Here is a 16,450-nt window from a genome sequence, read left to right as displayed (position 1 = left end):
AAACCCTCCCCTTTACGTTTCCTGTCCCTGGAGCCAGACGTGGCAAGAAGACGGCAGATTCGGTTTTATCCCGAAAGATCGTAAACTGGGAAGAGGCCAGCACTAGGTCGCCTCACACGTTCCCGTTTGTATATCATTTCTTTCTGTTCTCATTAACACCCTTTATTCCTAAAAAATCCTATTTTGTCTTTCTTTCGCTTGAAACGTTAGGGGTCTGGGACTCTGTGACGTCATTCCCGCTCGGCCCATCCCTGTGCGTGACGTCGTTCCCCTTGTCTCTACCTTTCATCCCCCTCCGCCTCTTTTTCAACATGGACGCGTCCTGAACGGATTCAGTAAAATTACTTTTTCTTGTGTCTGTGACGTCATGAATTTGCCGCCTAACGTACGTTTGAATTTCCTACCCAAATGATGAACTTTTCGCCCAAATTTGAATTTCCCGCCGCAATTTTAATCCACCAATCAGAACGCTCCAATGCCAACTGTCAAAAGGGTGCTGAAGTATCGTACACCACTACTTTCGCGGATAGGATTTGTGTGTAGTTTGATCATGTACGCCGGGTGATTCAAATCAACAAGATCGATGCGCCCTGCAATTGTATGGTGAATTTACTTGGAAAAACGGTCAAATAGGACTCCTCTGCTTCCTGTGGCCTGAGTTGACAAAAAGTTGTCTTAAAGGAGAACTGAAGCCCAAAATCAGGAATTTTTCCAACATTGTTTTTGGAAAGCCTAACATAAGTAAAATAAAGTTTTTGGAATTATTTCTTCTCGTTTCCTGTTTCTTGCGAGAAAATTTCGTTCGAAGTTGATTTTCGCTTTTTCGCCCTTTTCAGTGCGGGCTCAATCGGCAGCCTGTTGTGACGTATGATATAGGGAACAGATATTTCGTAATCAAGAGAAACAAGGTAAACACAAGTGCTGCTGTAGATATTTTCTTTGTCGTTTTGCTGTTTTCTTTTCAAAATGAGTGGTGTTCAATATTCACGACAAATATCAGTCAAAACACTGCTTCTATATGGGGCGCGCCCGCCTGTCTTCCCCGTATCATACGTCATCAGCTGCAAAAATGACCGCTGACTTCTCCATTCTGAGCCGCAATGCTGATGACCCAAAATCAGAATAAAAACATTTTTTAGGTGGAAAAACGACGAATATGCCAGAAAAAAGTTCAAAACATTATTGTGCATGGTCTAAAGCGTAAATAAAAAATGCTTATTTTTTTGCCTTCAGTTTGCCTTCAATTGACTGTATTCGTATTCTCAGTATTTGACAGGAACTAGCTTGCAATGGAGGATAATGCGGGGGAATATGTATTAAAAATATTTGAAATTGAAATGAATAGGTCTATTGTTCTTGAATTTCCCTGGAGGCAAGTGCCGGACAATTATTACAATATTTGACAAGTTTTCATTGTGCAAACAAAAGCTGTGTTATAGTTCTCGGTCCGTCAACTGTGAAGGACTGGTAGAAAGGTTATATACTTGCCGGCGTCTGTTGTTTTTGTTTGAGCGTTTATTGAAAGGATTCAAAGATTGCGGCAAAAATCAACGAATTCAGTTCTTTGTATCTGTTGCAAAATTTAACAAACAATTCTCGGCTTCATGACTTCGCTCGAACGACCATCGACCATTACGGGTGCTCAAACCATTGACGTCGCCGGGTCTGAGAAAACTAAACAAGTTCGCAAAGCTGGTCTTCCGCCCGCTTCAACGCGGAGTTATTTTGCCAAAAATCCGCTCCTACCTCCTTTTCAATCGCAAGGACAAGAAATCATAAGTGGAAGCACTCTTCGCGACGAACTGGCCTACGAAGAATCCGAGCAAATCGAAGCCGTGAACAAGACAGAGGCAGGGTTGATGGAAAACACATATCGTATCGCTCCAGACCCTCGCAAAAAATTTTCTTCGGGTAAGTTACGCTGCCTTATTACAATATTATTACCGAGCATCTTCTCCAAAGGAAACGTTATTTCTCTTATACACTTACAGGGATGCTATTTGAGTAGAGCTATAGGGTTTCTTGCCGGTGTTTATAACTATTGTGATGTTTATATATAAACTTCCTCATTTCTTTGTAAATGGAAAATTAGATCTAATAGTGTATTGGCTTCCATTTTGATATTTCCTTTCTCTTCCATACCAACAGACGTTTTATAGCTGGTGGTCAGATGACAAGAAATGAAATTATTTGAGCGAAAAAGTTAATTATTCCGTGTCGTAGAAGTAATATCTCTTGAAAACTCACAAAATCATAATGAACTCAAAGATTTAACATACACAAAAATACGAAGCAGTAAATTGGTCGAGAAGCTTTGAAAGACGATCTTGCAATTGCGTTAATAATTGAAAGGTAATTAGCATTAACTTTTTCATCACAACCGAAATAAGTAGGCAGGGAACGAAAACACTCGTGCGGCAAATTTTTTTTATGGCGCTACAAGCAATGAATTAATATTGTAGGAAAAACTTGCAATACACATACGGCTTTGCTATGCTTCCTGATTGACAACAAGTACACTTAATAATCGGTTCAATGACGTCAGAGGTATCGATTTTTCCGCTCTTAGCGCCGGCAACATATCGTTGATGCACCTTGTGATTGGCTCATGAAATTGTCTGAATCGTTTCTGATTGGCTAGAATACCTTACTGAAAACCTAAAGATAGTTTGTCAGTCAGAATGACGACTCAAAAAACATTTCATTTCTAACAAAATGAATAAGAAGGAATTTGATATTTTTTCAGCAACAAAGTCGCTAATCGTACGGGACCCGTACACCAACCTATTCATACGGGAGTCTTCTTAGAATGATTATGACAGGTTCAATAACACTCGGAAAGTCTTACCTCGTCTTTAATTCTTTCATATATACTTCAGCTATCAAACAAAGGCATTGATGCAGACCTTTCAACTCTCACGATTTCAGGACTCATCTCACGGTTTTTCACAATAAATACAATCTCAATCAGATACGGCCTAAAATTAAAAAAAATATATAAAAGAAATGAAGTATTTGCGGAGTTTCTTGTCATTGGGAATCGGGCCCGAGCCAAAAAAACCTCAATCTGATGTCCAATTAGAGCGCAAAGTAACCTGGGAAGGCTTTGTTTCATGTGTTCAAAATGGCGAAACGATTACCCTGGCACTGCACTGGCACATCAGAGCTGAGGCCTGTTGAAAATTAAATATCTCTGAAAAATCAAAAGTGAATTACTTTTTTCCTCTCGGCGCTTCGCGCCTCGTGGCCGCGGCCTCGCCGCGGAATTTGTCTCATCCAAAAGAAAAAAATAACCTCTGGCACCCAGGGTACGAAACGAAGGGAGCGATCCTCTAAAGACATCAAACGCTGAATTAAATTTGGCAGTTTGAACACTGCTAGGCATTGTTAGCGTTGAGATTACTTTGTTTTAAAACCATTTTTGCAAATCTCACTATTTGAGACCAAAATCTCAAGATTTTTCGAGCAAAATTTTTGACACTTCAAGATTTGGGGGCTTTACTGTGATGTTGAGAGGTCTGTTGATGCCTGTTTAATTTCGCGAAATACTTCCTTCGTTTGATGTCACCAGCCATCTGACCTGCCTTGTGTTTCTCGTATTTAAGTCTAAGCACCCACTTCAAATAGTGCTTATAGACAGTATTTAAGTCTACGCACCCATTTTAAAACGGTTAGCTTTCAATAATCTGCGTGGCTCTGTCTTTCAAGGTTTGGGTTAGAGCCTTCTAATAAGACTGCATATAGGTCAGTGTACAGGTCCCGTACGAAGAGCCACTATCTTTTTTCAATGGCCCATGCATTTTTGAAATTTACCCAAAGAAACTACTTTGATGCCCTGGGTAAAAACGCGCCCTACTTTATTTCTCAGCGCCTCCAGTTATTTTGGCTAATATTCGTTCATCTGCAAATTATTTGATTTGGCTGAGTTTGAAAAGAGTAAATGTACATGGATTAAGTCAGACCTTCGGTGGAAAAATGCCCTCAAACAAATAGTTTCCTCGATGCTTTATTTCATGAATCTAGTAAACACACGGCTTGTGTTTTTTCATGAAATCATGGATTTTAAAAGGACGAGTGAGTGCTTGATTCATTTCACTCACTCACACACTGTAAGGAAACAAGAAATGAACATGCCTGTCTCTTGTACTGGTGACTCCTCCATCGAGTACCAAAGTAATTTTTTTTAAACTTTGGCCATTCTAGATCTTCCTCTCCTTTACAGGCGCAGTTAAACGAATCACAGAAAACGTGCTGGTCAACAAACTCACCGATGTCACCTACCATCCGAAAGTCTGCCGAGATCTGACACTTCAAATTTCCGACGAGATCAAGTCTCAGGTCAAGCAGCTCGGCTTTGATCGATACAAGATCGTGTGTATGACGCATATTGGGCCGAAGATGGGGCAGGCGATCACAATTGGAAGTTTGTGTTGCTGGGACGCCAAAAACGACGACTTTACAGAGTGTAGCTTTGCAAATCGCTCATTGTTCGCGGTAGTTTTGGTATTTGGACTGTATCAAGAGTAAACAGGAAATTTCGTTTTAAATTATCAGGAAACCACATTTTCACGGTGACGTCATTTTATTACGAACACCAGAATGCTTTGTTAAAAGCATTATTTATAATCATATTTTCTGCTCTCTTGCAAATTGAGAATTTGACTGACAATAGGATCTACGCCAAGAAAATCTGGTCTTGGTTGTAAATTTCATCATCATGCAATGGCCTACAAAAGTCAATGTAGGGGTTAATCGAAAAAAATAAAAGTAAAAAAGCCTTGGCAAACCTCATAACGCTCTAAATCTTGTGAATCTGTCAATACTGACCTTCAAATAAATACAATCAACGCCAATGTGGCCTTCAGTTGAGCTGACCAATCACCTAATCAGTTTATTGGTCCTTTGCACACATTAGGGAGCTAGCAAGCGCATTTTTGAGACGCGAACGGCAACCGGAAGAGAACATTTCACGTGCGTTGGTATGTCAATGTAGTAGTGTCAAGACTAGATAAAAGGGGAAGCAGCTCACTTCCGGTTGCCGTCCGCGTCTAAAAAACGCGCTTGCTTTAGTTCCCTATTAAAACGTGATCAAAAAGTGGTTGTAATTGTAATTGCACGACTCAAACGTTTTAGGTCTAGGTTAACCAGTTTAAGCACTTGGACTCCTTTAATTTGACAACTGCCTGTTGCTATTATGTGGTCTCATCCATTCAGTTGTCCATTCAGTAAATTACGTAACGACAAAGGCAACGGCAACAAGAACGTCACAAATTTTCATATTTAGTGGAAAAAAAAATAGCTTTGCACGTTCTGCACGTGCGTTTTTCACTTTTGTCCATTTCTTTGCCGTCCTCAGCAAAACTACAACGTGAAATAGCCAAATTTGAGGTTTTATGAAGAACGTCAGCACTTTACGATAAATTTATATTTTCTCCCCCAAATTAAGTGCTTTTCAGACGAGTGTCACTTTTGAGGAACTAAAACTTGTCATATTAAAAACAAGGGCTGAGCAAAGGAGGCTGAGCATGAGACGGGGCTTGCGGTTTATAGTCCGTATCCGAGAAAACTTGAAAGTCTAATCATTTGCGGATGTAATTACAAAGGCAGAAAGTTCTCCTCAGTTATTGCATAGAGAAGGAGTCGAACTCAAGCATAACAGCCCGATACTCAACCATCATGCAACTGAGCCACCGGTGTGAATGAAACTGTTGTTTGACAGCATTTTTTTTGTTACAAAATCGTGCTATCATACAAGAAACAGTACGAACAAGCAGACCAAACTTGATCTAAATTCTATCAGCGTATTACTCAGTCTTCGGAAGTGCGGTTCCTTTGAACGATGAAGAACTTAAATATAGAACGTCAGTTTGTTACATCGGGTTACACACAATTCAGTATGCTTTTGCTTTTGTACTGAAAAATATTCAAGAACAACTAAGTACGAATAGGTGTACAGTGTTTCCTTTCAGACCCCACGCCCGTCAAGAATGTTTGAAATAAGAAAGGTTAAACGAATTAACATACGAATTATGCGTCTCTGGTCAAGAAGGCGTCTTGCCATACCACTTAATTTGGTAATTTAAGTACGCGCGTTTCTGAGACGCGGACGGTAACCGGAAGAGAACTTGTCGCGTGCCAGGACAGTTGTGTCTCCCAGATTTTCCAAATGATCTGCAACGGTCTGCGATCGGTCTGCAGCACGATCGCCGATAGATCTGCGCCACGTCGCAGACATTGGAAACATCTGTCCCCGGCGTCTGCGGTGATCTGCAGCACACGGTCTGGATTATCGGGTAAGTTGAATCTAGTTCTAATTTCCCGACCATTACGACGCTTGGGATTAAGACAATTTTTAATGGAAACGTGTATGTCCTATATCGGCGACAAACTATTGTTCGCCTTGAAACACGTCCAATCAGACGTAAGTGGCTCCTTTTTCTCCTCTCTTCGCAGAGGATTAGTGGTACGCTTGTCTGCAATCGCTTCAGATTTAAATGGAAACATTTGTTTACGATCGTCTTCGATAAGACCGACGCAGACAGCTTCCGATGGTCGCAGACCGTTGCAATGTAAATGTGGTTGTGTGAAGACAAGTTAAAAGGGACAACTTGATGCTGTTTTGATAGCAAAGATCGTGAGGTAAATACAGATCAAATTTACAGAGAGAGCTGTTCATAGAGAGCTTTCAATTCTCAGTGCTGAATTCTTGGAGGATTGAGAAACCAGTGAGTATAAGCTAATGAGGAAAAATTAGTAGGGATGGCGAAGTGGTGAGAGCACTTGTATCCCACCAATGTAACCCGGGTTCAATTCTCAGACTCGGCGTCATATGTGGTTGAGTTGTTGGTTCTCTACTCTGCACCGAGAGGTTTTTCTTCAGGTACTCCGGTGTCACAGCGTTTTGAGTTCCCCCGTTTTATAGGTTCCCCTAAACACTGGGCACTAGTGTTGTGTGTTCCCAAGGGGGAACGAACACACAGCACTAGCGCCCAGTGTTCGGGGGAACAGATAACATGGGGGAACACAAGACGCTGTGACACCGGTTTTCCCCTCTTATCAAAAACCAATATGATTCTATAGGATCTTGTGTAGTCCTATCTGTGTGTTGTTATTTACGACTCTCTAGAATAAAACCTTGAAGGATCTTGCAATGTTCAAACTACTGCACAAAACAGATTTCTGCATTTCGTCTCAGCACCTCCCTACTGTGTTCTTCCAGTAGCTTCTTCGCTGCCTTTCTGAGTGCCTTCGAACACCCGCCCAGGAAGTCCATTACGACGTTAATTTGGTTTATCTGGTAGCCTGGGTATTGCTTCTTGAGTTCCCAGCTTAATGGGCGTACTAGTGCTTTTTCCCTTCTTCCTTCTGCTGCCGATTTTCAACCCAGGGACAACTCATCTCCTGCATAGTAATCGTCTTGTACTGCTTGTCGATGATTCTCCGCGTCTGCTCTGTTGGCGCGCACTTCTATGTAGTAAGTGTACACTGGTACATCCCACTATGCCACTGCCTGATCGTTTTCGTAGACTGGCTTTGGTTATGTGGGAGAGGACCAAGGTGGGATCGTCTCTATCAATTCCTGGTCGTTTAGGAGCTCGAAGAAAAGAATCTTTAGCGCTGCATTATGCCTCTCAAGGGTATTTAGTTTATGCGAGCTCATTGCAGCCAGAAAGCACGTGTGCCACTGACTCCTGGCCTCCGTTGTTCAAAGGGTGGATTGCGCTATCCAACGGATAAATCACTATCTAACGGATGAACACTATCAAAACCAATTGAGTTATCCAGTGGATAGCGCTATCCACATTTTGAACAACCGGGGCCTGGGCTTTATCACACACCCTGCATGTCTCATCTGGGTTCTCGCTTGTTCGGGTCTTTCTTTGCGTAATATGGCTTGGTTGGAAGCATCTGTTCATATAACTCGCCGATGCCTACTTAGTGTGGGCTGATTCCCTCTTTTCCGCGTGCATCATATAACTATATAGGAGCACGTTTTGATAGTCGTATGTCCGTCTTAAAAGCTGCTTTTCTCCGTATCCCGTTAATTTCCCCCCAAGCATCCTGTATCCCTATCATTTTTAACTTAAATATCCCGTATCCTGATAACCTCGTTGTTTTCGTTTGCAAATTTAGTAGGATAATAATAAGAGATAACCTCTATTTCTGTTTTTACAACAAATAATTTCAAGTTAAATTACACAGGTTTATCTTTCTGGTAATCTCACGCCATTTTCCGAAGTTTACCCGTAGTTATAGTTCACTGTAACTGGACACTTATTTGTGTTAACTGTTTGTGCATCCTACGGATATGCCCTTACACGCGTCTTGTTTGTTGATTCGTTCTGTTTCTCTTACATGCAGTATGCCACGAACTGTTTGTCACACGAGCAATAATATCACGCTAGTGGTTTATATAATTTTGTACTGAACATGAGCTTCTCTTTTTTGATAGTTAAAAGGGTACGATTGCCTTTAAAGCAACTGAAATTCATAACACGGTGAGTACATAAGGAAAGAGATAATCCTTGTGCATGCTGGTCATTGTTTTACCTTTTTGAAAGTGACCCAAAACCCCCAGTTAGGCTATTAAACACTAGGCCTAAAAACCCTAATTAGGCCTATAGGGTTAGCCAAATTGAGGGTTAGGGTAACTTTCCAAAAGGTAAAACAATGACCTGCAACGAGTGACCTGTGGAATGTGACCTGTGTTTTAGATCCGCCGATTTTGTTTACGCGATTTACATCTGGGACGGACCTGCGACCTGTTGCAGCACATTTCCTTCATCCTGTTTGAAGTCTTAACAACGTTCAAACCACCCCGTGTCTTAGTTGCATCAAATGGCCTCGGAATTGTTCGGAACACAAGGCAAACAAAACACGACAGGACAACAAAAGGGCATTAGCTAAACTTGTATTTATTTATTCATTTATATATTTATTGCAATTTAATGGCAGAAATACGTATATACAGGTATAATAAAGAGAGAGAAAAAATGCCATAAGGAGAGTCTGCAAAGGAGTCCCAGACCCTGATGTAAAAGCAGACCACCAAATACATATAATACAATTGAGACTTATTATACAATAATAATAATAATAATAATAATAATAATAATAATAATAATAATAATAATAATAATAATAATAATAATAATAATAATAATAAATATAAATTTAAAAAAAAACTACTTCTGCACAGTGAAATCATGATTTGCCCGTAAGAAATTTCTTCACTTTAAATTTAAAATTCCCAGTACAATATAAGGTACGAATGTCCACAGGCAAAATATTCTACGAATCTACTATTCGATGGAAAAAAGAATATTTAAGGGTATTAGTCCTTAGATATTCTTTCTTTAACATCAGATGATCATAATGTCTAAAAGAATAATAGTCACAATTGGAGTAAAAATCTACAAAATGTGAAACATCAATGTCAACAAGTCCTTTTAGTACCTTAGCTTATAGGTAACATCAGTTAAAACTCTCCTGTCTTCCAAAGATAATTGTTAGATTTAACCTCTCAAGACGAGTTTCATAGCAATCCTTAGTCTTCAGAATAAATTTAGTGGCTCATCTCTGGACCCCTTCAAGCTTCTCAATGTTCTTACGTGAATACGGGTACCATACCAAAGAGCAGTATTCAAGGTTAGACTTTACTAAAGAACATTAGAGGGTCCATAGAGTCTTCAAATCATTTAGTCCTTTACAGATTCTTGTGATCAATCCCAGCATCCTATTTGCCTTGGCAACAACACAGTTCACATAGGAGTTCCACCTTAAGTGTGATGGTCAGTAATAACACCCAGATCCCTGAATTTGTTGACTTCCTCCAACTCAGTGTTGTTCATTAGCAGAAAGTTGAAGTGAATGGTTATTTCTTCTGAGTGGTTTTCATAATTTTGCATTTCCTAACATTAAACTCCATACTGTTCAGCGTACTCTATCTTTCGAGGTTCTCAAGATCTTGTTGAAATAGTTCAAGGTCTTCAGCAGAATCTATGATTCTTGAGCTTCTACAGTCATCTGCATATAGTGCAATGGTGTTACCAGAGAGTACTACACTAGGCAGGTTGCTTATAAATATAATGAAGAATAGATTGTAGGTATCGAGCCTAGTTTGTGAAAGACATTCAATCTTTGTACTCGACTTTAATATATCACGAGGTTTGTGAATTGGTGTTTGCTGAAAGGTGACAGTCGACTAACCTGCAACCTGCACTTTACACTCACCACAGTCTGCAAGTGTCAGACACTGATAAGCCCCTCCTTGATCCTCTTATAACTCTTCTTATCACTTTCATATGATTCTTTCCCTAATCCAACAATGATAACAACCATCAGTTATTAGTAACCGGAAAGGACAAAGTGTGTGTGGGTGAGGGGTTAGGGAACTGCTGCAAGATTTACTGGAAAGGATGGAGTGTGTCTGTGTGAGGGGGAAAAGGGATTGTGACAAGATCTTTTAAGGACATTCAACCAATATCTCCTACTAAATTAATAACTTCATGGGCCCCAAATCTTCCATGCTTAAAAGGCCCAGGCACTAGTAGGATTTTTTTCCTTTCACCAGGAGTTATATGTATTTGATATCATCTGCACCTTCACCCACCTTAGTTGAAGAGGTGTACCAGTAGCCTTGCTGTAGCAGAAGAATGACCGAAATGAATAATAAATTGTAAACACATAATTTATTTAACTGGTTGGCAGGGTTACATATGGCCTGGAAAACTTGAGGGGGATTTCATCAAGATCTATTAGTTCAGGCAGTGATTTGCATGTTTGGCAAGATGTATTGGATTATTGGTTTCAACCAGGAGAAGAAATCAAGTGGTTTCAAGGAGGACCCCAAGTAGATAAGGAAATACTAGAAAAGTTTGGAACAATGGTAAGTTTTCCAACTCCTGCTGGATATACTTTGGGTATTTTAGAAGTACTGTCCATATAAGCTGTATCTGCTCATGCATATGGAAATAGCCATCTGGCCTCACTCCAGGAAACCCAAACGTGCAAAATTTGTATCAATTAACTTGTTGAATGAGAATTATTGGTCCAGGAATGGTATTGACTTGTTTTTCAATGATTATCACAAAATTGAAACATGTTGGGAGATTATTCCTTTAACCCAACCATCCATTTAGTATTGTTTGCTGTACACACGTATTTTGAACTATTTTCTCTTCTCTGTTACTGTAGGTCGACAAAGCCATCAAAGGAGAGTTAAAGAAGTGGGAGGAAGAACCCAAGTCTTCACTGGCTTTAATTTTATTGACTGATCAGTTTACAAGAAGTATTTTTAGGGTAATAAGCTCTTTTAGCCTCCTGTGCAGACATTCTTGTGACTTGTCATGCAATCTTTCCTTCTCAACAAATATTGAGGAGTAAAGATGTCGTGGCCCCTCTTATATTCACGTTGTGCCAACTTGCTGCACTTACTTGTTAGATGGTTTACACTTTCTCCTTTCTCTCCACACATCCTACACATAGCAGACTCTACGTTTTTGTCTATGTGGAACTTGATATAATTAGTTCTTAAAGCTTGCTCTTGGGCGCTGTAGATCAATGCTTCTGTACATCCTTTGAGGTCTCCCTTCTGCATCCACTGTCATGTTTTATCCCAGTCCACTCCTGTCAAGTCTCTAACATACTGCCCATGCATTATTTTGCTTCCCTTTCCATTTGTTTTCTGTTTCCTGCTTTGCACTTTTCTTATACTCTCTCGATTCCTTTGCCTCCTCCATCTTCACTGTTCCTCTCTCCCCCACTTTCCTTAACAACAGTTCTCATTACATCTCCCTACATACCAAACCAGACTGTTTTCTCCCCCCCCCCCCCCCCCAATCCCCCGGACACAAGCTTCGCAACAAATAAGTCCTCTGCCCCCTCTCTTCCTTGGTACATAATTATATCCTTGCAGTTCCGCTCCTTGGGTGTAGCTCCTTATTCATTATTATTATTATCATCATCATCATCATCATTATCATTATTCTTATTTGCTGAATAATGCCTATATGTGTTACATCTTCATTTTTATTAGAACACTCCCGAAGCTTTCTTTGGAGATGCAAGAGCCAAGTATATTGCAAGGAAGGTGAGCACCTATGTTGTGAGGCCTATATTGCAATTCCCTGATTTTTGTTGTTGACATCTTGTAATTTGGCATCAGTAACTTTGCATTTTCAGATCCATACCTAGACCCACACAGCTGATGTGTTTTTTTTTTCATTGATGACACACAAATCGTACACAAATATACTTTAAATGCTTGGTTCACAGTAAAAAGGCAATAGACACAACTTGGGCATAAACAAGGGGCACTGGGAATGTACTGGCAAGGTGCAGATAATACCCACTGCGACCGGATGAGGGGGCTCAGCACCTAGCCGAGGAGGGTTCCTCATGTCTGTATTGCAAGGCAGGCAATTTTGCTGGCATAATGTCCTGGGGTCAAGTTAACCCAGTTCAGTGAAGTAACAATATGCCCCCTCCCTAACAAGGCTTCAGCACAGGGCTGAAGGATTGCCGCAGGCAGCGATTCCCCACCCTTATTTAATTAAAGAGAACTATTTAAGAGGTTACAATAAGCTCATAAGGAAAAAACTACAAAAGAGCCAGAAAGCAAAACAGGGAAGGGAGGGAGTATTTGCTTACCAGCATTAAAGTGCTCCTATGATCAAATTTTCATCCCTTAAATTTTTAAGTTTATTATATAGAATTCCAGGAAAGATAAAAAACGCTGTTTATGATTTCGAAAATCTGCATATTTAAGTTTGAAAAATGTGTAGAATATGCCAATAAGATTACTGATGATGTCATTCACTCAACCCTAAATAAAATCAAGTGTGTAAATGTAGCTATCTCGGTCAATTTGCAGCAGAGACCATTGAAACTTGGTAGGCTAATAGTTATACAGGCAACACACCTTTGGCTGTTAAGAAATTGGTTCCCGTGGCAACTCACTCTTTTCCAGTCCCCTTCAACCTGATTCAATAATTTTGGTGATCATAAGCTAGAAAAACATTTAGCAAGGCAACAAACTCGACTTAACATATTTATATTGCATGCTTGCAGGATCATGCAGATGAGGCACCATTGGCAAATATCAAAATAGAATGCCAAAGGTGGCCAGCAAAGCCTTTAATATCAGGGAGGTTTGGGACCCAGTATGTTGCTATGGTAACAAAACTGGTATGCTCATATTGTGGAGGAAATCTTCTAGAATCTTACTGCAAAGAATCAAGAATTTCTGATACAAATTGGCTGGGATATCTTTTTCCACCATGTTTGATCAAAATTTGGTTGAGTTTATGATGTCATCACTTGGCTAATTTGCATATTTTGAAAACTTGAACATCTCTGGAACAAAAAGAGATATTTAAAAATAGTAAACAGCATTCTTCTTCTCGTACAGACTACATGTTTATATCTTTAAATGGCTTAGATAGGAAACATGCGAATTTCATCATAGTAGCACTTTAATTAACATCTATTTTATTCTAAAATTATACTGTCATTTAAAAATGATTGCCCTGAGGAATTAGTATGTCCAAATTTTCTTCTTACATGTTTTAAAGGAGGGGAATTAGTAAAATAATCTGGCATTAGACAGAGTAAAATCTGTCAGGTCTCACTCCCAGGAGTCAATGGGTTAATGTTATCTATTGCCAAATGTTTGCAGTTCATTGAAGGAAAAACTCACAATCACTTGGAATTTTCATGTTCTGAAAGAGCATTTATCTATCTGCCATTTGAACACAGTGAAGATATAGAAGATCAGGTAAGATAGTTATAATTTCCTGCATTCAGTTCTCAGTTTAATGAGAAAATCAACAAGATTTATTAATCTTAAAGGCCAAGGGGGTATAGTCTTGATCAATAATGTTATTAATTATTTTAACAGTTCTTTCCAATAATTATTAATTTTGTTATCAGCAGTTTTGCTCGCCATTATTACGCCAGGTTTCCTGGCATGATGAGGAGAAATCCTTCCACTTTCTGTTTTTTATTTCTATGAAGGAATTGTCCGTGAAGTTATTCTCCAAGTTAGTTGATGAATTCAAGAGTACAGAAGACCATGAGAGGACCAGACTTTACCTGGAATATGCAAAAAGACACAAGGTTAGTTTTAGGGTCACAACTGTCAACTGACTGTTTGCCGACAGTCGATCGACAGTCGGTGGAGATGAGCTGTTCTTCACTTTTGCCACTGAGTCTTTAACAGGCAGCAAAGCCTTCTGTCTCAATTGGTCTCATCTCTGAAATATTTTTTTCAAGAGCCCATAGATGGTTTGCAACCATTCTGTAGGGAATACAGAACAATGATGTAATGTCCAATTGCTAGTGGACAAACAAAAGAAGCTAGGCAAGTGAGAGATCTTTGTTTTTATCCACTGACATGGCAGCAATGACGTAACATGACAGCCACCTATTTATTAAAATTAATGTAATGTTGTAAATATCATTAATAATCTATGAGGGTAACAGGCATAAAAAACATGGCATTCATGTTACACGAATGACTGTGAAATATGAGTTGCATGAAGTTATTTTGAACTGAAGATTGTGAAGAATTAAAGTGAGAATGATCATCACTGTTGAGAGAGCATTACTTGTATGTAGTTGCAAAAGGAAGCCTGAAAAAACTCTTAAGCTTGAAGCATCAAGGCAAGTTTCTTTCATGTTCCTTGGCATTGATATTAAAATTGATTTATCATTATTATAATTGTACCCTATCACTTGCTTTATTTTGTTTGTTTATTTTGCAATAATATTTTTTTGTTTGTTGACTACAGGTCTATAATGTAGCTTCCTTTAATTCTGTGTCTTGTAGTTGTAAGTTAACCATTTACATCATTACACTACTCGCCTAGCATTGCTTTACATGTGTATATCTACCGAATGCATAAATGGCTGCCATAAAAATATTATTTTGTCTTTGTGCTTATTAGACCCACTAACCTCGTTAGCACAGACAAAATACAAAAGAAATGTTGCTTTAGAATGAGGCTAGTTGGTCTGATTAGCACATGAACAAAAGAATAATTTATTGGTCGCCATTTATGCATTCGGTCTATATTGTAACCATAAATTTGCTTTTAAAAAACTTGAAACTTCTTAATAATTGGCTCTTCTAACTGGGATGAACATTCTCTCTTAGCCTGGTCAAATTGTATCCCTCACAGAGCTTAACTTTTTATTTGCTATTAAGTTGTTTGCAAGTGTTGAAGTTATGGGTACTTGAAAATCTGTTCAGAGTTTGAAATCAGAGAAGATTGCTTTGCATGAGTGTCTAAATAATACAGAAATTGTGCCTAACGTAATGGTTTGCTTTCCAGGAAGTCATAGAGATGTTTGGAAGATTTCCGCAACGAAACAAAGCTCTGAGAAGAGAGAACACCTCTAAGGAAGAACGATTCTTGAAGAATATTCCTAATCACTATAATTGGTGATCATTACAAATTAGTTATGAAAAACTAGACCCACTTTGTACCAATCCTAGTTCGTGCCTTATACAGGGTGTCAAGTTCCAATGTCTCCTATATGTCAGTGAAACCTTGTTTTTTGTCCATATATAGTTGGAGCAAAATGCTATACCAAGATGTTTCTTGTTTGGGGTGTTACAGGATTTTCCCTATAAAAAATTTATTTCCAGTGTGCATGCACGGCCCAAAGGCCCACAGTATTACCATGCTCCCTTTGATACGCATAGCATTTCTCCACAACTACTGGTAGCAAAGAAATGTTTGTAAATACACTGGAAACCGGTTTCCATACAAGGGATAACTCTCAGGTAATTTTAACATTGATGGAACTGAACAACTTACCCAAGCAACAGACCAGTAAAATGTATAGAGATAAGTGTGTATTTCCTTAAATTCCCTGTTGGAACTCTTAATCATGAGGACAGTACTGCAACCGGTTTTATTCCTGAGTGCAATAGACAGTAGTTTTGTCGAGCAGCCAATTGCAAAGTACCGGTACTTAGAACTTAGAAAAAAGCCATCATATTCTTCTTATGAGTGTGGGAGCCTTTTTAGATTTAAAAATCAATAATCATTTTAAAAGCTATTCACAAGAATAAAAATTATATTTAATGGGGACATTGACAATTAAAATCGTCTGGCATTAGACAGAGTAAAATACTAAGTCTGACCGGTTTAGGCCGGTTTGGACGTCAAAGGGTTAAAAAGTAAAAGCCAAACGTTTCAACACTACATGTAGGTCATTATCTGAGTCCAGATGGACCCAAGGATATAAAATATGCATTTATAATAGCCCTTATGCGTGATGACGTTTGACTAGCTAATTTCACCACCAAGCCTCGAATTCGAAAATTCAAACTTTTTTTTAGCATGAGCTAAATCCCAAAGGGGCAAACTTGAAAAGGAAACCCACGGGCGAGCAGTATTGCATGTCCAAATGATGTGAATACTTTTGTGCAAACGAGGCT

The 16,450-nt window shown here is 39.2% G+C and overlaps 2 protein-coding genes and 1 pseudogene across 2 annotated transcripts; 2 read left to right on the top strand and 1 right to left on the bottom strand.

Moving 5' to 3' along the window:
• The first annotated feature begins 1,604 nt into the window (after positions 1-1,604).
• LOC138004957 (dynein light chain Tctex-type protein 2B-like) lies at positions 1,605-4,527 on the top strand. Its single transcript, XM_068851250.1, has 2 exons — positions 1,605-1,911; positions 4,223-4,527. The coding sequence occupies exons 1-2, from the start codon at positions 1,605-1,607 to the stop codon at positions 4,525-4,527; spliced, it is 612 nt and encodes a 203-aa protein (XP_068707351.1).
• Positions 4,528-8,373: 3,846 nt separating this feature from the next.
• Positions 8,374-16,189, top strand: LOC138006365 (uncharacterized). Its single transcript, XM_068852642.1, has 7 exons — positions 8,374-8,498; positions 10,711-10,888; positions 11,197-11,301; positions 12,038-12,091; positions 13,679-13,777; positions 14,017-14,118; positions 15,336-16,189. The coding sequence occupies exons 1-7, from the start codon at positions 8,431-8,433 to the stop codon at positions 15,447-15,449; spliced, it is 720 nt and encodes a 239-aa protein (XP_068708743.1). The 5' UTR covers positions 8,374-8,430; the 3' UTR covers positions 15,450-16,189.
• Positions 9,089-10,067, bottom strand: LOC138006366 (uncharacterized; annotated as a pseudogene).
• Positions 16,190-16,450: the final 261 nt, after the last annotated feature.

Source organism: Montipora foliosa, chromosome 6 (genome assembly GCF_036669935.1).
Source record: "Montipora foliosa isolate CH-2021 chromosome 6, ASM3666993v2, whole genome shotgun sequence".
Classification (NCBI taxonomy): Eukaryota; Metazoa; Cnidaria; class Anthozoa; order Scleractinia; family Acroporidae; genus Montipora; species Montipora foliosa.
Note: the sequence above shows the minus strand (reverse complement) of the source record. Positions and strands in the feature narration are given on the sequence as shown.